The 23187-nt window shown below is 47.5% G+C and overlaps 1 protein-coding gene across 1 annotated transcript in view; it reads right to left on the bottom strand.

Annotated features, from left to right (window-relative positions):
- LOC126534634 (plancitoxin-1-like) overlaps nucleotides 1–23187 on the bottom strand; it is a 126316-nt gene that overhangs the window by 53756 nt on the left and 49373 nt on the right. The window contains exon 4 of the mRNA XM_050181905.2: nucleotides 16920–17090. Coding sequence (XP_050037862.1) covers nucleotides 16920–17090 — 171 coding nt within the window. The remainder of the gene's footprint in view (nucleotides 1–16919; nucleotides 17091–23187) is intronic.

Here is a 23187-nt window from a genome sequence, read left to right as displayed (position 1 = left end):
AGACATAGTGGGTAGTGTTGATGAGAGTTTTATTACGGCAGGCAAATGGTCGCTGCCATATGAGAAGTCCAGTCTCACCCATTTACAATCGGCAAAAAAAATTCTGCGAGCAAAGTGCTAAATCAAGGCAGCTTAAATTACATGAACTTGGTGAAACATGTGTTGGCAAACTGGAGTTCGAAAGACAAATGTCGTTTGTTAAAATAATATCTTCGGTAAGGAGTCCTCTTTGCTCATTCGTATCGCTGTCCGAAAGAGTACATTGAGCAATAAGATCTACCACTAAAAGCATTGGCTCAAGCAACTGTTCTATTAAATTTTCCACTTCACTAACAGTAAGATGGGTATAAGATGGAATATAAATGGAACAAACAGAGATAATTTTATACGATAAAGCAGTGACGGCTACTACCTCAAAAGGAGTGTTTAATTGAAAATTTCGGGTAGGATGCCACCCCGCACTGACTACAGCCACTCCTGCTGACAAAAGCTGGAGTGATCACTGTCGCTTCGCACAACAGTAAAATCTTTACGCAATTGATTAAGTTTAGCGTCTAGATTTGTTTCTTACAAATCTTTAATGGCACCCAAATTGTGAATCGAACCTGCACAGTTACGGTGTAGGAGAAAATCCATGGCAATGGAATTCGTCATCAGCATCATAAGCCTGTTTTATGTCCACCGCAGTACGAAGCGATCTCCAATTACCCCTTTCCGGCGCCAACCGATTACAACCAGCGCCCGCGAATTTCTTAATTTCATCTCTCCACCTAGTCTGCGGCCGTCCTTAGCTGCGCTCCCCTTTTCTTGGTACCCATTCTGTAACCCTAGTGGTCCAACAGTTATCTAACCGGCGCATTACATAACCTGCCCAGCTCCATTTTCTTCTTTTGATGACAATTAGAATATCGTCTATACCTATTTGTTCTCCGATCCAAACCGCTCTCTTTCTGTCTCCTAACGTTATGCCTAGCAATATTGGTTCGAGCGCTCTTTGCGCGGTCCTTAACTTGTTCTCAAGCTTCTTTGTCGGTCTCTTAAGTCTCTGCCCCATATGTCAGCAGTGGTAAAATGCACTGATTGTACACCTTCCTTTTCAATGATAATGGTAAGCTTCCAATCAGGAACTGGCAATGTCTGCCGTATGCGAGCTAACCCATTCTTATTCTTCTATATATTTCCTTCTCATGAACATGGTTCCCTGTAATTAATTGACCTAGGTAACCGTACTCCTTCAAAGACTGTAGAGGCTGAGTGGCGATCTTGAACTCTTGTTCTTTTGCCCGGCTATTCATAATTATATTTGCCCCGCAGGGGCGTCTGCGTCAGCAGGCGTTTAGTGTGTTGCTACACCACGTACCCGAGCACATGAGGGTTGATCATCCAGCGTGTAGCCGTGCGCGGCTTGGCCGTGTGTGGGGAAAGGGAGATCCGCTGGGTTGAGTCGATGCTGGGTGCTTGGGCCTGCGAGGCCACCCGGCGGAAGCAGCACACCTCTTCGGCCTCGGCTTCACATAGGCGGCACCTCCAGACTGACCGACATGGGGGAAACGGGCAGTCGCCTTTTCCTGTCTTCCTAACCAATCTTCGCCTTTCGCTCTATCATTTTCAACTTCCTGGCGGCGAGGGTTAACCGTGTGTAATGTATCCAATCTTGGGTATATACATTAGGTTATAGTGGCTGTGTACTGCTGGCGCTGGCAGGCTACATTTATGCAGAATCTTGTCACGTCCCCCTGTTGGGCTCCATGATGGATGGCTGGCACAGCTGCCCAAATTTGAGTATTTCTATGGCTTCGAGCTCATTTCCAAAGCTACCTGCTCGCCCTCTTTTGAAGAGAAGGCGCACCGATGAATCCTTCAACTTTTTTCGCCAAGCGCAAAGATATCTTCCCACATTACCACGTCATCCATACCGAAACTAACCAAAGGACTGTAAGAACGCTTTTTCCAATTGTTGTTGCAAAGTGTCTCAGTGAAACTCTGGGCCCTGGGTACCAATTTACGGAAATGGGTAGTAGCGACCTTCTTGAAGTTCGTGGCAAAACACAACATGACAAATTGACAAATCTTGTTTCATTTGGTGAAACCCCAATTCCAATAACCCCTTACCGTTCCCTCAATAGCACAAGAGGTGTAGTTTCAGAACAGGACCTGCTAGAATTGACTGAGGCAGAGCTCCTAGAGGGCTCGAAGGAACAGCATGTCACAAATATGCAACGAACCAAGATCCGTCGAGATGATAAGGAAATACCCATAAAACACCCGTTCCTTACCTTTTGTACCAGCACACTCCTCGAAAGCATCGAAGCAGGCTATATGAAAACTAATCTCAGACCATACATACCAAAATACACGACGATGTTTCAAGTCCCAAAGATTACGTCACGGTTCTTAGAGCTGCCGAGGCCTTACCACCTGTGCAATGTGCGCGTCCCATGACCACCCTGCGCACAACTGCAACGACCCACTCCACTGTGCAAACTGTGACGGCGAACGCCCCGCTTATTCTCGTTCCTGTCCTTCATGGAAGAAGGAAAAAGAAATCATAACCCTTAAAGTAAAAGAAAACATCTCATTCAAAGAAGCGCGGAAGCGTCTGTCCAAGTGGCACGGCTGGGGGTACGGCCACAACGGTACTCGGCGGCCATTAGGACCACCCATAGTGGACCGGCAGCATCGCCACTCGCCCCATTGCGGGACCAGCTAATACTGTTCCGCCACTCAGCAAGAGCCAGCAGCCCTCAGGGTCTGCGGTCTGTAGTGCTTCAAGGGCCTGTGCACGCGCAGAGAAGCCCCAAAAACCCGCGAGCGGATACCGCGAGCGGACATCCAACGCCTCGATGGAGGCGATGGATACATCGCAAAGTGCGTCGGCGTCCCAGACCCTGAAGGATCGGCGCAGTTCTCAGGAGCGCGCCAAAAAGAACAAAACCCGCATCACGCGACCTGTAAAGGACCTTGTGGGCTAAAGTACTTTGTCTCTCTTAAACGTACAGCACATATTAATAACATGGATACACCAATATTACATTGGAACGTTAGAGGTCTCTTCCAAAACATCGTCGAATCAAAGAACTCTTAAATAAATATAATCCCAAGGTGTTGTGTGTACAAGAGATATACCTAAAACCAACACAGTCAGGCTTTCTGTCACAATTCGCCATTTTCCGCCGGGACCGTGACGGTGCCAACACCTCGTACAGCGGTGTAGCAATATTAGCTAATAAGTCCGTTGCATGCCGTGCTCTAGAACTTCAAACACCTCTTGAGGCAGTTGCGGTTTGGGCCTTATTGTTAGGAAAACTAATTAGCATTTGTTCTATCTACATACCGCCTAACTTTCGGCTCTATAGAACAGAACGTGAGGGATTAATAGATGCCCTGCCAGATCCATACATATTGGTTGGATATTTCAATGCACATGAAACTCTTTGGGGGGATTCTCGATGCGATGCAAGAGGCCAAATAATAGAAGAAGTCCTGTTTTTTTTCCGGCGCCTGCGTGCTAAATAGGAAACAACCATCATTTTGCAGCGCTTGCACATAACACATACAGTTCCATAGGCTTAGCGTAGAATCCCCGACTTTAGTATCCTGTTTAGAAAGGAATGTTATTCAGAACCCCTATGGCAGTGACAATTTTCCTGTGTGCCTCAAATCAACAGAAAAACACGATCCTTCCCCACACGCCCCTCCATGGAAGATTGCATCTGCAGACTGGGAAAAATTTAACACAATGATATATACGCCTCGAAACGCTCTTAACGATTTTAATATAAACGACGCCGTTGGTTGTTTTACCGCTTTTATGATTGACGCCGCATTGGAGTGCATCCTACAAACGAATGCGGCTCCGAAGAAAAGGTGAGTGCTCTGGTGGAACGAGGGTTGCAGGAATGCATGAAAAAAAAAAAACAGAATAAGGCTTGGGACATGCTGCGCCACTCTCCAACAACTGAGAACCTCATCAACTTTAAACACATAAAGTCCCAAGGAAGACGAACACGGCGCACTACTAAAAGGGAAAACTGAGAAAAATACGTCTCCAGCATTAACTCCTACAAACATGAAGGAAAAGTACGGAATGGGCTGAAAAAATTAGTAGGCCAGCAAGCTTACCTCCTGCCTTTGGTCGATGTCCTGGGCAATAGCCTTGAAGACCAGGCTAACGCCCTTGGACAGCATTTCGAGCATGTGTCCAGCTCCGAACATTATTCGGAGTCTTTGAATAAACTAAAACAATCAGCAGAAAGCAAGCCGTTGAATAGAAAGTGGGGTGAGAACGAACCTTACAACCGTCCATTCAGTGTTACCGAATTCAGAGCATCATTAGGCAGTTAATACACTGCTCCAGGAGCCGACCGTATTATGTATCACATGATAAAGCATCTTGACTCTGACGCTCAAATGGCCCTGCTGTCCCTCTTTAACACTATTTGGGCAACTGGGTACCTTCCTCTGGTATGGAGAGAAGCCATCTTAGTACCCATTCTAAAACAAGGTAAAGATCCATCCTCAGTGGAAAGTTACTGTCCCATTGCTTTAACAAGTTGTCTTTGCAAACTTTATGAAAAAAAATGATAAACCGCAGGCTTTTTCATCTCCTTGAAAAAAAAAAAAAAACTGCTCGGTCCTTATCAGTGCGGCTTTAGAGAAGGCCGTTCTACAACAGGCAGTGTTGTTCGCATAGAAGCAAATGTTCGCTATGCTTTTATACACAAACAGTTTTTTCTGTCTGTCTTCTTCGACATGTAAAAATCATATGATACAACGTGGCGGTTTGGAATATTGCGAGATCTTTCAGAAATTGGTATTCGCCGGAATATGCTTAACATAATGGAAAGCTACTTATCAAATCGCACGTTCCGCGTTAGAGTTGGGAATGCTCTGTCCAGGCCTTATACACAGGAAACGAGGGTGCCGCAGGGAGGCGTACTCAGCTGTACGCTTCTCATCATAAAAATGAACTCCTTGCGTTCAGCAATACCACACGGCGTGTTCTATTCTCTATATGTAGATTATTACAGATCGGTTAAGTCATGTAACCTCACAATCTGTGAACGACACATCCAAATTGGAGTGAACAAAGTGTCTAAATGGGCCAGAGAAAATGGCTTTAGGAGGAAGCTTTAGTTCGGGAGCTCCTATCTAAATATATGTAAAAGGAGAATTCGTTTTTCTCGGCAACCACTGCACAAATTTGACGAGGTTTGTTGCATTTAAAAGGAAAACTTAAAATCTAGTGATTGCTGGTGTGGAATTTTCGATTTAGGTTGTGAATTTTTTATTAAAAATTGGCGAATATCTAAAATTTTCAAAAAACCAAACTATCAAGTTTACAACTCTGTAACTCACCAACAAAACTGATAATACAATTATGTGCAATGCATCTAATAGTACATCCAAAGCGGACAACACTGATATGTTACACAGGAATATCAAAAAATTTAATAAGATGGAAATACAGCTTTTGCGGAACCCTTATAAACAAAGTAACCAATTCTCGTCAGATGTAAAATGACATATAAAATTTGTCCGTTTTTAATGTTCTAATGGATGTCGTTCGCAGAACCGCGATATCTGTTCTTGATGCAGAGCTATGTATTTTTAAACTTCGTGCTTCTATTCTTTTCAAACTTCTAATTTTTGAAAATTCTTGTAACAAACTTCAGGCCCTAAATCGAAATTCTGCTTTAAACAGCCATTATAATGTAACCTTCTCTCTCAAATAGAATAAATTTCATTAAAATCGGTGCAGGGGTTATGTCAGAAACACGTTTTTGCATTTTACATGTATTTGAATAGGCACGTCGGAGTTGGGCCCGAGCTAAAGCTTCCTCTTAAAGTAAATCCAAATAAAAGCTCATGTGTTTTATTCACACGAAAGAGTGGACTGGCCGCAGATCCCAATATAGACTTAGATGGACACCGCATACCTGTAAAAACAGAACACAAACTTTCGGCATTATTCTGGATAAAAAATTTACTTTCATTGTGCACCTAATATATCTTAAGCACAAATACCTAAAAAGAATGAACGTTCTGAAAATTTTGCGCATGCAACATTGGGCAGTGACAGGAGAAGCCTTATGATGTGTACAAAAGCCTTATACCTACCCGCCTAGACTACGCCCGAAACAGGAGAGACACGGAGAACACGCACTTCAAGTAGCCGACGTGTTGCGCTTTCTGGACACTACAGTAGGATCGAAGGCATCAGTGCACATCTACAACTCCTTGTGTTTTGGCTAAATAAACCGTGTTCCTTTTTAAAACGCCTATTATTTAATGTTTCTTTTTGACCTTGATTTGCTATTATGGATGACTCACATTATGGGCGATTCTTTATGGTCAACGGAGGTGTCCATATTAACGAGACGGGACTGTATTCGACAATCTTGTTAACGAACAGCTTTCTCTCTCTCGCTGTGGTATGCATTTTTAAAGCACAAAAAAAAACTGCCTATATTGTCAAACATGGGCCCAAAAAAATGAATGACATTCGAAACAAAGTGATCGTTGCACGTCGAAATCGGTACTGCGAGTCGAGTGCGCCTGCTATTCAATATGACTCGTTATTTATTCCAGCGTAATGATACGTCCCAGAATTATATCATGGGGTCTTATGTGACAAAACCACGAGTTTATTATGAGGCAGGCTGTAGTGGGGGACTCGGGAATATTTTTGACCACTGGGAATTCTTTAACGTGCAACTAAAAGTAAGTACACGGTTGTTTTCGCATTTCGCCCCCATCGTAATGCGACCGCCGTGGCCTGGATGTGATCCCGCGACCACGTGCTTAGCAGCCCAACGCCATAGCCACTAAGCAACCACGGCGGGTGCGTTCCAGAATGCACAATATTGGTCGCGATCATGAGAACAATAAGCTAATGTACGTGTCACTATTATACCTAACCAGTGCATTTTAACATCAAGAGCTTGCACTTCGACCACATATCGGTTTCGAGCTGCCACCCAAGCATGCGATGGAGAGACGGGGCGAACATGGGCTAGCTGCAACGCTTTCGGTAACTGCAGAAAGAGGATATATCTCTACCACCAGAGAAAGAGAAACCGAAAATGCGCCGCAGTGTGTGTGAATGAGCGTCTACAACTTGCGCGGAACACGATGTAGATGACATGGACGCATGACTGCGCGGCGCGGTGGTGACTGCCGGGAAGAAGCCTTGACGGGACACACACAAAAGCTTCAAATTGTTCTCCGCCGCTCGCATCGCACTGCCTCGCAATGCAGGACGATTCGTAAGAGCCTAAGAAGATAGCCCTAGAAGTAAGTAAATCCAAAGATGACCGTAGCCAGTTGGCTGAGCGAGGTAAAGTACTCAAGCGCCCGTGTTGCAATCCATCAAGTCCCCACAAACATGGCGCCGAGCGCTCATCGCCTCTTTTAGTTGTCTGCTAGCCAGAGAACTTAAAGAGAGCAGCCGTATCAAAATTGTACTGGCTGATTCTAGCAGCCTGCGGGTAGCCAGAACTATCCGGCTCGAATGAATGTGTGTGGTGTAGTGGCGCAAGGACCAGGTATGGCCAAAGAGCGCCAAGACAGTGTTCGTGATTTCGCTGAGATGAGTTCTGTGAAAAAGATGTGACTTGGCTGTATAGGGGCCTAAAAATAGTCGCTATAAAGTGCGTAAAATCTACGTGCTATAAGATTATGGCGATGACTAATGACGAATACTATGAGCATTGAAATCCATCGTAGAAGAATGATGCAAAATAGAAAATATATAAGGTGGTAAAATTACTTGGAGCACTGCTGCCTCGCCAGAGCCCTTGAAACAGAAGGGCCCAGAGGCATGTGCTCTACGAAAGAGCTATCACAGCGGCATCCTCTGAAGAGAGGACCCGCTACGGACATGTGGGGCTAACAACATGCAACACAACATCTTTCAGAAAACTTAGGACTGCGTTGGTGTCAAATAGCGGTTCTGAGCCGAGTAACATTACGGGATGTAGGGGGATGTGCTGCCGGTATGCTATGGAAAAATGTTTCTTTCTCTCATATTCGGCTGCCCGAGACTCCAGGAGGACGTGGAGGACGGTCAGCATCTCCCCGCATCTACCGCAGGTTGGAGGATCATTTTCAGTGAGTAAAAAGTTATGCGTGCCAAATGTGTGTCCTATTGTCAGGCGACAGAATAGGACATCTGTTCGCTGTGATTTTGTTACGGAGGGCCAAGAACCTAACTGTGGCTTTATCACGTGCAGTTTGTTATTTACTTCTGCGTCCCACATACGTTGCCAGTGGTTTCGCAGTTTCCTTCTTAAGAAAGGCTTCAGGTCTGTGACAGGGACCGAAGCAGTAGGATTAACTGAATGCAATGAAATTGGTGTGGCCATCTGGTCCGCTAGAACGTTACCCTCAATGCCCCTATGTCCAGGCACCCAGCATATAATCAACATGTTGGTTAGATATATATGCTTTACACAGGACGGAGTATCGTTCATTAATTACCGGATTTTTGCGGTTACAGAAACACATCAATGCCTTCACAACACTAAGGGAGTCCGTATATATAACTCATTTATGGAGTTTAGATTTATTTATATGCTTTACAGCCGACAACAATGCGTAGGCCTCAGCCGTAAAGATACTAGTTTCCGGATGCAGTACGTCGGATTCCCAGAAGGATAGACCGACGGCTGCATAGACACCCCGTCGTGTGTCTTCGATGCGTCTGTGTAGAACTCCGTGCAGGAGTGTTTGTACTGGAGTTCCCGGAAATGCCTTTGGATTTCAATCTCTGGAGCGTGTTTTGTAACTTGCATGAAAGATATATCGCATTGTATCAGCTGCCACTCCCAAGGAGGTAGCAGCTTGGCTGGATGCATTAGGCTAAGCTCGAGGAGTGGGACATGCATTTCATGACTAAGCTCCCCCACACGCAGCGAGAAAGGCTGTCTTACGGAGGGAAGATTACCAAAAAGTGTAGCATATGTCATATCGTTAACGGTATTAAAACAGGGATGTTGAGGATTGGAGTGGACTTGGCTGATGTATGTTCTCTGCAGATGAAGTGACCACTCATTTGATTCTACATATACTTTGTATGGGACTTGTTCTGAAAGCGCCAGTGGCCAGTCGGGTTTCTAGATGGTGGACTGGGTCTAGCATCTTTAGCGCGCTCGGGGCGGTAGAGTGATAAATCACGGCACCATAGTCTAATCGTGATCGAATGAGGCTTTTATAGAGATTCATTAAACACTTCCTGTCACTGCCCCATGGAGTCTGGGATAGAAGTTTCATCAAGCTCATTGTTTTTAGACATTTTTCTTTCAGATATTTAATGTGTGGAATGAAAGTGAGTCTGTTGTCAAGTATAATACCCAGGAATTTGTGCTCTTTGTTGACAGGTATTTGGTGTCCAGACAGTTCTAAGGAAGGATCCGGAAACAGGCCTCTCTTTCTTGTAAAAAGAACACAAGAGCTTTTGTTAGGATTGATCTTAAATCCATTCTTGTCTGCCCACATTGAGACTTTGTTCAGGCCATGCTGTACCTGTCTCTCGCGCACTGCGACGTTAGAAGATTTGAAAGCTATTTGAATGTCGTCCACGTAGACAGAGTAAAAGATGGCCGGTGTTAATGAAGCGCGAAGCGTGTTCATCTGCACGATGAAGAGTGTGCAGCTGAGCACGCCTCCTTGGGGTACACCCGTTTCTTGCGTAAAAGGACGTGAGAGTGCATTGCAGACTTTTACCCGGAAGGTACGATTTGACAGATGGCTTTCTATTATATTAAGCATATTACCGTGGATGCCCATTTCTGACAGGTCTCTTAAGATTCCGTAACGCCACGTTGTGTCATACGTCTTTTCCATATCGAGAAATATTGATAGGAAGAACTGTTTATGTATGAATGCGTCCCGGATATTTGCTTGTACACGTACAAGATGGTCAGTTGTGGAGCGCCCTTCTCTGAAGCCGCACTGATAGGGATAAAGGATTTTGCTCAGTTCAAGGAAATGAATGAGTCGCCGATTGATCATTTTTCAAATACCTTACAAAGGCAACTTGTCAGGGTTATCGGGCGGTAACTTGCCACTGAGGAAGGATCTTTGCCTTGTTTCAAAACAGGGATCACAATGGCTTCTTTCCATGCAGTTGGAAGGTATCCTGCAGCCCAAATGGTGTTGAAAATTGAGTAGTGTAACTTCGGTGTCTTTGTGTTTTTCATCATTTCATACATGATTCTGTCAGATCCCCGCGCAGAACTCTAGCATGCGCTCAAGGCAGCTCTCTACTCGGCAAAACTAAAAGGGCAGTTGTATGGTTCATTCTGTCGACATTTTCTTATGAGTGGCTTACATTCTTCTATTTGTTTATATTTCAGAAAGGATTGTGAGTAATGGTTGGCACTTGACACGCTCTCAAAGTGCTCCCCAAGTGAGTCCGCCTGACCTTGTAGGGCATCGCCTTGTGTGTTTACCAAAGGGAGTGAATATGCTTGTCGCCCTCTTATCCTATTAACACTGTGCCAGGCTTTGGCCTCATCAGTAAACGAGTTGATACGCGATAGAAACTTCTGCCAACTTTCTCGTCTGGCCTGTGGGCGGGTTCGCGTGCCTTGGGATTTTACTTTCTTAAGGTTAATAAGATTCTCCGCAGTGGGAAAAGCGTGTAGCAAACCCCACGCTTTGTTGTGTTTTTTACGCGCGATCCTACAATCGTCGTTCCACCATGGGACACCCTGTTTGCACGCCAAGCCATTTACTTCTGATATGCATTTAGATGCGACATCTATTATAAAGGCTGTAAAGAACTCCAGCGCAGCATCAATTCCTAACGAAGACATGTCAGCCCATGAGATACAAGTAAGAGATCGAAATTTCTCCCAATCAGCTGTCTCAACCTAGGAGCGTGTGGTGGATATTCGTTTTCTTTAGATGATCTTAGCTGTATAGGGAAGTGGTCGCTGCCGTAAGGGTTGTCGGTAACTTCCCATTCAAGTTCAGGTAGTGCAGACGGGGAAACTATGCTAAGATCTATTGAAGAATAGGTTCTGTTTGCAAGGGAGTAATATGTGTGCTCCTTCTTATTCAACAGGCACGCACCAGGAGTAAAAAGGAACTGTTCAATAGACGTCCTCGCGCATCTATACGTGGGTCGCGCCACAGGAAGTTATGTATATTGAAATCGCCAAGAACAATATAAGGTTCTGGCAATTCATCTATAAAGGACTGAAATTCATGTTTGCTTAGTTTGTAATGTGAGGGTATATAAAGCGAGCAAATAGTGATAAGTTTGTTTAGCAGAACAACTCGAACCGCCACTGCCTCAAGGGCCGTTCGTAGCTGTAAACGTTGACACGCTATGCTTTTTTGAATTACAATTGCAACACCGCCCGATGATGCGATTGCATCATCGCGATCTTTGCGAAAACTAACATGCTGTCGGAGAAAGTTTCTGTGTTGTGTTTTTAGATGTGTTTCCTGTAGACGCAGCACTTTTGGGTTGTGTTTGTGGATAAGCCTCGCCGCTCCTTAGGCGCTCGGTGCGCCTTGAGGATGGGTGTACTGTCCATTGTCTCTTGTGAGGCGCCGGACACGTGCACTTGCGAGCGAGAAGTTACAAGAGAGAGTTCCGCATTGGAGGGCAAGACCCCTGCGCCCACCAGACCGGAGGTCGATAGGGCACCGTGCGGAATTTGGCTGCGCCTGCTGTTGCCAGCGCTGGAAGGGGCCGGGGAGGTTGGGGCAGCCTCGGCTGCGCCCACCTTCGGGGTCGATCGTCCCCTCTGCTGTGTTGACGGAGCAGCGCTAGCTGCAACCGCCGCAGCGGCAGATGGCGTAACTGCCGACTCACTGCCTGTGGGTCGGACAGCCGCCGGAGGCCGTTGTGACGCTGCCCCCTTACGCGCCACATCGGCTAAGCTGCTCTTAGACAGGTATGACACCCGCCTACGTGCCTCCTTGAAAGATATGTTTTGTTTGACTTTGATTGTCACAATCTCTTTTTCTCTTTTCCAGGACGGGCAGGACCGCGAGTATGCGGCATGCTCGCCATCACAGTTGACACAATGTGGAGTGTTCTGGCATGTTTCGGAGGGATGTTCATTGTCATTGCACTTGGCACATATAAGCCGGCCTCGACAGTTCTGTGAACTGTTGCCGAACCTTTGGCACTTAAAGCATCTAAAAGGATTGGGCACGTATGGCCTAACACGAACTTTGATATAACCGGCCTCGATGGACTCGGGGAGGACACTTGAACCGAAAGTGAGTATGAGGTGTTTCGTCTTGATCTCTTTACCATCTCGCCTCATCTTAATTCGCTTAACATTTATGACATTCTGTTCACTGAAGCCCTCCAAGAGTTCAGCTTCAGTGAGCTCTAGCAAGTCATCGTCCGAGACAACGCCGTGGGTGGTGTTCATGGTACGGTGCGGGGTTGCTGTTACTTGGGTCTCCCCAAATGACACAAGTTTCGGCAGTTTCTCATACTGCTTCTGATCGTGGAGCTCCAAGAGGAGATCACCACTTGTCATTCTCGACGCCTTATATCCTGTTCCAAAAACTTCAGTCAAAGACTTCGCAACAAGGAACGGTGAAATGTTATGCACTAGTTTGTCTGGCTTTTCTGAGTGAATCACGTGGAATCGAAGAAAGTTGTGGACTTGTCGTCCGAAAAACTGAGTGAGTGAGTGAAAACTTTTGAGTCTTTCAAGAGTTTCGCGGTTACGAGGTCTACGTCGTCTTCATCTTCTTGGCGCTGGCGACTTGAGACTTCTCTTCAGCAAGGGTGATCCCCTATTCCAAGGCTCCACTGAGTCGTGCTGCATCGCTCGCGTGCTGCGCTAGGGCCCTTTGGGCCGTGAGCTCGCTGCTGGTGAGCCGACTCTCCCATTGCTGCGCACTCGGGTGTTCATGTTTGTGGAATGCTTTGTTGCGTTCGCACTCCCAGGTGATGGTAGAGTGTAGGTTTGGCACCGCACCAAGGGCAGGTGGCCCTGTATTGTGTCGGAAACATCTTATTGAGCACGTGTAAGTTGGGGAAGGAGTTTGTAGTCTGCGCCAACTGGTCGCTTCCTCCTTTGTGAGGTCTTTGTGTGGTGGCGGATATCTAATTCTAGTTCCTCTATGTAAGTTCAGGGTCTCTGCGTATCCCCACTCGCAAGCCTGTAGGTGGGTCTCCGGGGCATTCGACCGCCCAGCTCGGAATGCTTCGCCTCGAGCTAGGCTGTCTGCCCTTTCGTTCCCCCCTATGCCTACGTGACCCGGGATCCAGATTAGTTTGTGCCTGGGCATTTCCTTCTCGGCGGAGGTGGCTCCGCTGAGTATTCTGAGAGCAGTTTTGCTGATTCTGCCTCTGGTGTAGTTCCTGCACACCTCTTTTGAGTCCGTCAGTATGTTGAGAGATCGGCCTGTTCTATAACCTTCCGCTGCCGCCAGCGCCACGGCAATTTCCTCGGCCTCCGCTGTGCCAGCGACCTTTGCCGTGGCATACGTAATCGGGTTTCCTTCCTTGTTAACCACTACCGTCGCGGCCACGCGTTCTCTTCCGTGTGGATATACGGTGGCGTCCGTGTATACTGTATTGTCTAGCTGGGCTAGCGTTCTCTCAACGTATTCGGCCCTACCTTTTCGCCTGTTTTCGTGTAGGTTGGGATCCATATTTTTTGGCAGTCGTCCCACATAATGGTTTTCCTGAGGTGGTCCGGTACGTCCGCGTATCTGTCTGTCAGTCCGCTCGCAGTCCGCTCGCAGGTAGTTTAGGAAAAGCATTTTCCATAAGTATAGTTGGGTTTTCGGCCGCGATGCCAACCAGCCACCATGGAGCCCAACAGGGGGACGTGACAGAAGTTCCTGCAAAAGAAACCCTGCCAACGGCAGCTGTACATCGCTGCTATAAGCAAATACAGCATAGCCAAGGCTGGCCAGCCACACAAGGTTAACCCTTGCCGCAGGGAAACTAGGAAGTGAGGAGAAGTGAAGAGAAGACAGGAAAGATGAAAAAGGCGAGAGAGAAAGTCGAAGATTCGAGAGGAGAACAGGAGAACGCGACTGCCGAATTCCCCCGGGTGGGTCAGTCCGGGGGTGCCGTCTACGTGAAGCAGAGGCCAAAGAGGTGTGTTGCCTCCGCCGGGGGGCCTTAAAGGTCCGAACACCCGGCATTGGCTGAACCCCAGGATCCCCCTTTCCCCGGACACGGCTAGGCCGCGCACGGCTACACGCGGGAGCGTCCAACCCTCATGTGCTCGGGTACGTGGTGTCGCAACACACCAAACGCCTGCTTACGCAGACGCCCCTGCGGGTACCTGGTAAACAGAGGGGGAGCCCGTCGGCCGGGGCTTCACCATGGCCCCGACCGCCACCGTTCATGGTTTCTACCCTTCACCTTACTACCTGCGTCCGGCTCGAGTAAAACGAACGCCCGGCGGAAGTACGTGGCGTGGTGGGCGCAGCAACCCGAGAAAAAAGAAGGTGCTCTGGTTAGCTCTGGCAGCCCGAGGGTAGCCAGAAGTGAAAAATTGAAGAAGCCCAGTAACTCTAGCCATGTGAGGTAATCTCATGGAGGGCCATCTCCTCCGTTTCCATCTCTCCCCTCTCTAATCGCTCACCTTTCGCTCTCTCCAACAGTGGCCAAAGACCCGCCTGCGCAGGCCGGCTTCTCCCCGCTACCTTCTGCGTCCGCAGGTGAAGTAGTGCGAGCGAGCGTTCCTAGATGGCGCCGCCCTACAGCAGCCGAGAATAATGAACTAGTACCGAAAGGTAAGGAAGCTCTGTTGAAAACAGCAGAAAAAAACTTTAAAAAATAGACGAATACCAGACAGTTGGCAACAAAGTAGAATGAATTTAATTTATAAAGGTAAAAGCGAGAGACATAGAAGTCACAGGTAAGCATTGCAGGCTATTAAAGCTGCAAGCATGGGCAGATAATAATGGCATTTTGGGAGAACTTCAGGATGGCTTCAGAATAGGTAGGCGTCTGGATGATAACTTATTTGTCCTTACTCAGTGTATTGAAATATCCAGAGTAGAAAAGAGACCGTTATACGTGGTGTTTTTAGACATTACAGGAGCGTATCACAACGTAGACCGCAACATTGTGTGGGATATTCTGGAAGGGGATGACATAGGCGAAGATTGTATACAGCTTTTGAGCGAGATTTACCTAGAAAATACTGTTTTCGTTGAATAGGAAGGGATCAGGAGCTAGGAGAAAGTTGATTTCATCAACGGACTGAGACAGGGGTGCCCTTTTATCCCCACTGCTGTTATAATGTACATAGTGAGGATGGAAAGGGCGCTACAGGGAAGTAATATCGGGTTTAATCTCTCATACAAACAGACGGGTACAGCAGTGGAGCAGCAGCTTCTAGCTTTGTTTTATGCAGACGTCATTGTGTTGCTAGCTAACAAGCAAAGTGATATGCAACGTCTCGCTAATATGTGTCGATAGGAAGGCGAGAATTTAGGTCTGAAATTTAGCATTGAAAAATTAGGTGGTGTGATATTCAAGGAAAAGAGTGAACAGGCATTGTCAATACAGGGCCAGGTAATACATCGCGTCAAAGAATATAAATACCTTGGTATATGGATAAACGAAAAGAATAGATATATGAAAACACAGGAAGAAAACAACAACAGTAAAGCGGAAGAGAAATGCAGCCATAATGAAACACAGAACGCTATGGGGATACAATAGGTATGTGGTTCTCCGGGGTATTGGGAAAAGTGTGATGGTTCCCGAACTTACATTTGGAAATGCGGTTCTTTGCTTAAAATCAGGGGTGCAACCAGGACTCGATGGCAACCAAAGGTCAGTGGGACGCCTCGTATTGGACGCTCACGGGAAGACAACAAATGAAGCTATGCAGGGTTATATGGGCTGGGCAAGTTTAGAAGTGAGGGAAGCTCACAGTAAAATTGATTATGAAGAACGACTGAGGAACATCGAAGAAAGCAAATGGGCTGGGAGAGTGTTCACGTATTTGTACAGGAAAAACCTTGAGTCACAGCGGAGGAAAAGAGCTAGGATGCTTACCAGCAAGTATACGACTTGTATGACCATCAACATGGCCACAAAGAACGTCAAGCGGCAAATCAGAGAGGCTGAGATAATCTCAACTGCTATTAATAACTACTTAAGAGGGAAAAACGAAATCAGGAAAGAAACAATTTATGATGACTCAAAGAGAAACACTTTTCGAAGCAAGATCAGGATGCTTTAAAACTCGCACTTATAAAGCGAGTTACAACAAGGAACAATATGCCTGTTCTTGCTGTGGCAAGGCTAGGGAAACAATGGAGCATGTTTTATTATAATGTGATAGTATCTGCCCAGCGGTCTATTTAGGCACCTCTGGCCTCCTTGAAACGCCTGGGTTCAGCGAGAGCAGGGGGAAAGTATACATGTCCGCATTAGAGATTAAGAGGTGATTGGAAGTAAGGTGGAGGAAAAGTAGGGAAAGGACAAACAATGTAGGAGTACAAAAATGAAGTTCAGAATAGGAGTTCCGAAAATTTGGTTATGGGAATGTTTCGTGTTTTTTCTTTCTTTTTTCGTTTTTAATATATGTAGGACATTAATACAATATAATAACAAGGGCTTAGTGGAGCAACCCACCACCCTGTTCCGAAGGGGACGCTCATAGAATCTATTTATCCATCCATCCGAGCCTTAGCTATTCGGCGATAGCGCATGCGCGGTATCAGCAGCAGGCGGCAGCCACGGTCAGGAAAGTACTGGAAGGTTTGCAAAGAAAGCTTCTCGTTAAAAGAAACAAGAAGAGACAGCCATTCCCTTCGTTGCACATAAGAAGTAACCGGAAGTGGCTGAGTTGACCACGGTAATTTGCTATAAATTACCTAAATTTGAGACACCTGGAAACTATTTTCTACGTTGAGTCTTCCTTTAAGGCATGGCAAAAAATAGAAAGATATTGCCGTACCGATGCGCTCCACATCTTGTATAGGAAACGTAATGCACAGGAACAGCTGGCCATTCTCTCGTCCATTTTCTGGGTACAGATAGTCATTGCCAACGTCCTGGACGAACTGGGGTACGCTGTGCTGCAGCCAAACTGCTCCGATGTCCCGTGCTTTTCCCACCATCAGTACACCTAAAATATGGAGCGTGGCTATAAATATTTTCTGCTCTGTCACAACAGTTCACTTTCTTGCTAGAGCAAAAACGGATACAAAACCATTTGCATCTACTAGCTTATTACCTTCAGAAGCTTTATTTACCACAAGGTGATTGTATTCTGCACACCATGTGTAGGTAACAAACTCGCAAATATGCATGGCTTAGACAAACATTATTTTGTTGAACTTTCTCAACTACACTGCTTACGTATGATCACTGTCGAAATGTATGATGTAAGCGATAAATAAAGAAATGAATGGTTTGTTGTTGCTACTGCAAATTATTTTTAAACTACCTTCACTAGCTGTCACACATATGCAGTCTTTAATGCATGATAATTGGGAGATGTAGGTGACTTCAGGCGGAACCTGCTACTCATTTTCTGGTAGAACAGGTATATGCTAAATATCATACTGATTATCAAATAACAAGTCGGTAATCAACGAAAGAAAGGCACAACAAAAATACCAGACAATCAGCTGACATAAATGCCCTAAAGCAGTTTTCCACAAGAATGACATCAGAAACAAATTTCAACATAAGGGCATTTCGCATAAATGTACAAGAGACAATTCACAGCACATAAGAACAGCAAGTAATCTCAAAGGCAATAAATACGAATCACAGCAGAAGTCATACTCTAGAACATAAGGTGAGCTGTCATACAATAACTACAAAATAGACCAGGACAGGGCAGAGCAATGTTAATGGTTACGGGCACAGAGAGAACGAGAAACTGCAATCAAAAGTTTCTAACAATATTATTCTCTTCTGGAAATTTTCGGAGGGCTACTAGCGCTCGCCTTCCTGAAGCATATGTTGGCTCGCGGCCTTGGAAACTTTTAGTTATTGTGAACGTGGCAGGTTACTGCCGCTATGGTTCCTGTGTCCTTCAGTATCCTATATCGTGCACTGTCATATCGTGAGAAAAAACGGGCAATGCGGGAGATGGAAATTCAAGCCGATGAGCAAAACGTGAACAAGGTGAATGCAGGAGCCAACGTTTCGACAAGTGGACTTTTCTTCAAGGCAACGTATGGTTTCCTCGCCACAGTATATATAGGTGGGGTTCTTCTAAAGGGGAGAGGGTGTGAGGCGGGAGGATGCGGAAACGAGGGAAAATGTGTTAGCGTGTCGAATTAAGAGTAAGGGAAGGCTGTGTACAAGGTCAAAGCCAGAGCTAGCTAGCACTGCGCTCGCCTGGACAGCTGAGAACAATCATAAAGAAAAAAATTAAGACAGAACAGGAGAATTGCCAAACATGAACACGAAAATAGAGAATACGCCAGTCTGCTGTTCAACAACGAAGTTAGAAACATCTTACGAAAACGCCATGCGAAAAGATAAACTGCAGCATGGTTCAACCAAGAGGCAAAAACATAATTTTTTATGCCGCGGAGTTTGGGCTGACATTCAGTGTACATGGGAAAGTATCGCAAAGTGCGAAAATATTTCAGCACCTTCACTTTGTTGCGACACACATAAAGCACTTTCTTCTATAAAATGTATCGTGAAAGCTCCTCGCCGTGTTCCTGCGGAGTGCAGTACGAGGACATATCCCACGTGCTGCTGCACTGCCCCGTTTACGCCTACCAAATGCACCAGCTGCGCTTTAAACTAAGTGCTCTGCGGAGCCATCATTGCCCATTCGGACAATAATTGGACCATGGCTAGTTAGCGGCCTTGAAAGGATAGCTTTCAGTGCAGTGAAATACATTTTTATCAGGATAGACACGTTCGAAGTACTAAGCACAATCTTTGTGCAGTCACTCTCTCACGTCGTTAAGTTTCATGTGTTTGTTGTTTAGCTCTTGTATGTGTGAGTGTTTACGTGTTTTAAAGCGTTCTTGTTATACTTTATTTATTTACGTTAAAGCAATTTCTTTTTCGCAGAAGTGAAATATAACAGCCGGAACTGTGCTGTGTCAAATGGCTACAGTTAGTCCTCATGCAACACTACCCTATCTAGAATGGAACGATAGAACCACGGTATTCACCTCTTGCAATATTATGTTGTCTCTAAGAATGTGTAAACGCTTCACATTTACTCGTAATGTCTCAATTACTGCGCCGCAAGATATCTTCATGCACTGCGCGCTTCGAAATGGTTTAACCTTACTTGTATAGGAGGGGCTAAAATCGTTTAATAACTACGTCAGCTTGCGGCTCATCAGTGCTACGATTGTCTCGACGTGAGAACGCTATTAAGCACGCTGAGCGCGAAACTGCAAGGCAGTGAACGCCTGTGGCTTTGAAATAGGGGTGTGGAAATATTCGTGTGCGAATGTTCTATATAGCGAATATTTATCGAATACATTTCCAATAATCAGTACCGACGAGTATGTGCTCGATAAGGAAAATAAAAGACAGCGCGAGGTCCATTTTCTTCTTTACACGCTTACGCTGCGCGTTTGAAACGAATAACCAAAGCTTTATCACTACCGTGGGCAAAACATTGATTTCGAATAAATGTTTGTTTATGGTTACGTGACAGCGATGCTCATGTGCCATCAATTTGATATCATCGTATGGTTAAACACTTGGTTGATCTATCGCATTCTATTGCAGTTGTTTCTGTTGACTTTCAACGCAGGACGCCATGCTGCAGATCAAAGAACAGGTCGTGAACGCTCCGAGCACGCACGTGCGCGCCCTACTCGGGCTAGACCTCAAGAGCGCCTTCGACACTGTGAAGCACATGGCCATACTGGACAAGATCAGCCGACTCGATCTCGGGGCGAGGTTCCACCGATATGTCAGCAGCTTCCTGAATGGGCGCGAGGCGACAGTCAAGATCGACGGGGCCCCACCACGAACGGTCCGAATGGGTGGTGCGGGAACGCCGCAGGGCTCCGTACTCTCCCCCATGCTTTTCAGCCTCGTCATGATCGGCCTGGCGGAACGTCTTGACGCGATAGAGGGCATCAGTCATACCATATACGCAGATGACGTGACGGTGTGGACCACGGAGAACACGAGCGTCGGCGAAATGCAAGACCGACTGCAGCGGGCCGTCCGGGAGGTGGAGCGGCACCTCGAAGACACGGGACTCGTCTGCTCACCCGACAAGTCGGAGATCCTGCTCCACAGGCCGCGCAAGAAAGGACCCCTTCCGCAGGCCGTGCTAGACGCTCGTCGTTTGGGCGTCCGCGTCACGACGAGGGAGGGGACCCGAATACCGACGGTGTCCGAGTTGCGAGTGCTCGGCCTGTGGCTGGAAGAGAACGGTGCCAACCGCGAGCTGGTTGCCCGACTGCAGAAGAAAATGGCCGCCGCCACACACCTCGTGCGGCGGGTCGCGAACAAGAAGAAAGGAATGAAGGAACACAACGTTACGAGGCTGATACAGGCGTACGCGCTGAGCCACATAGCGTACGTCGCCGCATACGCCGACTGGAACAGGAGCGAAACCGACAAGCTGAACGTGGCGATCCGCAGGGCGTTCAAGACCGCCCTGGGAGTACCCCAGTACACGCCAACCCATAGGCTCCTCGAGTTGGGTGTACACAACACCCTCGAGGAGATCGCCGAGGCGCAGAGAATCGCGCAACTGGAGAGGCTGTCCAGCACCGTAACGGGAAGACGAATCCTGGACTTGCTCGGGTTTCGATATCACGAGGCGCGTGGACTGAAAGAATCACTGCTACCGGAAGTCAGGGACGCCATACAGACGGAAAACATGCCGAAGAATATGCACCCGGTGCATGACGTGCAAAGACGTATACGCAGGGCGGTAGCAATCCTCGAGAAGCATGGAAGACAAGAAGGCGTCCTCTTCGTCGATGCAGCCAGGTACCCGCGGCCAGTCGGTGACTCTGATGGCGATGAGGAACGTCGACCACCACCACCGCTACAAGGGAATGTGCGAGGCGAGCCACAGTTACGAGCACCACCACCACTACAGCTACTACGACAACAACGGCAGCAGCAACAACGGCAACATCGACACGGCCGGCTGACGGCGGCGGCGCCCGCCTTCTCCATGGCAGTCGTAGATACAAAGGGAACGATCCGAGTCACGGCATCAGCGAGGCTGCCATCGGCCGAAGCAGCGGAAGAGATGGCCATAGCCCTCGCGGTACTCCACGGAGGTGCGGAGGATAACCTGATTATCAGCGACTCCAAATCAGCGATTCGGAATTACATCAAAGGTTGGGTGTCCGCGGATGTGGCGCGCATGCTCAACGCCCGGGCCGGGGACTTCGGATCCGGCACCATTACAAACAAGTCCCTCAAGTGGTTCCCCGCGCACGTCGGGGAGCTTGGCAGTAACAGCAACAATGACACCAACATTGCTAACGGCCGAAGACGCAACGACACTCCACCTAACCACAACGAGCTCGCCCACATCGTCGCGAGGCAACTTAACCGCCGCGACGCGGTCACCCAGAGGGCAGCCGCTGCCGTTGTTGTGCGGGACCCCAGCGGAGGAGTGACGGCGACGGCGGCTGCCACTCCGTCTGACGCGGCCGCTGTCGTTACCAATACAACACAAATCGCGGCGGACGGAGCTGGGGATCACGCGGACGTCGACTGCGATGTCAAGGAGTTTCCGGCAACGTACAGAGAGGTGACTGGTCACTACAGGAAAGAAAGAAGAAAATATCCACAACCCCACGGGCGTCTAGACAGGTCCCAGGCGGTCGACCTAAGACGGTTGCAGACGGGCACTTTCGCCAACCCCTACCACCTGCACCGCCTGTGGCCCGCGCTGCACCCGTCGCCGGGCTGCCCGGGGTGCGTGCACGAACGGGCCGATATGGCCCATGTGCTTTGGGAATGCCAACGCCACGTGGAACAAGGACAAAGAGGAAGGGGGAATACAACAGCGGAACCCTTTGAAGCGGGGCGCCTCGCTGAGAGATGGCAAGCCGCCCTCCTCAGCGAGGCACCCGAAGACCAGGAGTGGGCCGTCCAGCGGGCCAGGGCCGTTGCCGAGGATCTCGAAAGATCTTCCTCGGGCCATGGACCCCTGGCAGCCTAGCCCCGGGCACCAACATCAACAACCGTTGGACAAATAAAGTTTATTCCTATCCTATCCTCTGTTGACTATGCTCTTGACAGTACTCTGGTACTCTCACTTCATTGGTAAAGCTGCCATTTTCTCAGCATTTTGTTTAGTTTGAATGCCTGACGTTTACGTAAGAGATGGCTACGAAATACCACCATCAATATTGTCATCGGTGCTGCGTATATAGGAGGTTACTTCAATGCATAGCGTTGGGATCTTGTTTGGTTGCTGTATGAAATTTAATAATCTTTGGAGCGATATTTAGCGGAACAGCACTGTATTGTAAGAAGCTGTCTAGTATTCAAAAATTATTCGATTGGTTTTTGATTCGTTTTTAGAAAGGTACCGTTGGCACATTGCTGCTCAAGTGCAGTGACAACGTGATAGTGGATAGCAATTATTGTTGCTTGCACCGTACATGCCATCGCTTTCATTGATGCAACAGCTCGTAAAAAAGCATAATTTCACGTGACGGCAGCAGCCAGAGCAGTTGCGCGTCCATTAGTATATCTTCAGGTGCCGCACGTAGACGCCAAACCAATTGGTATGTTTTTATTGTTACGTAGAAAGCCGCAGATGAAAAGCTATATACAAGTATATTTACAAGAAAATACGCCGCGCTTGGCCAAGAGGCAACAGCCCGCGCTAGCCTCTAATCGTCGTCGTCGTATTCACACTGCTCGCCTCTTTGTGATCGCAAATACTGTTCCGTAGCACTACCCCCGGTGGCAAAAGCGCCGTCCCGGAGCGACTAAAGGCCGGACTCGGAAGCAGTGTAGTAGGCCTTGAGCCTACTGACATGCACGACATCACTAGATGCCAGAGGAGAGGACGAGGTTGAATCCACAGGAGCAATTTCGTACGCCACAGGCGTCACCTGGCGCAGCACGCGGTAGAGCCCTGTGAATCGCGAAAGGAGCTTCTTTGAAAGTCCGAGAGGGCGACCACAGGAGCACGACGCACCATGCGAATACTGTACGTCACGATGGCGGGCGTTGTACTGACACTGCTGAGTGGTTTGTGAGGCCGTCAGTCCAGCACGGGCAAGCTGGCGTGCATG

This window comes from Dermacentor andersoni, chromosome 7, assembly GCF_023375885.2.
Source record: "Dermacentor andersoni chromosome 7, qqDerAnde1_hic_scaffold, whole genome shotgun sequence".
Lineage (NCBI taxonomy): Eukaryota > Metazoa > Arthropoda > Arachnida > Ixodida > Ixodidae > Dermacentor > Dermacentor andersoni.
Note: the sequence above shows the minus strand (reverse complement) of the source record. Positions and strands in the feature narration are given on the sequence as shown.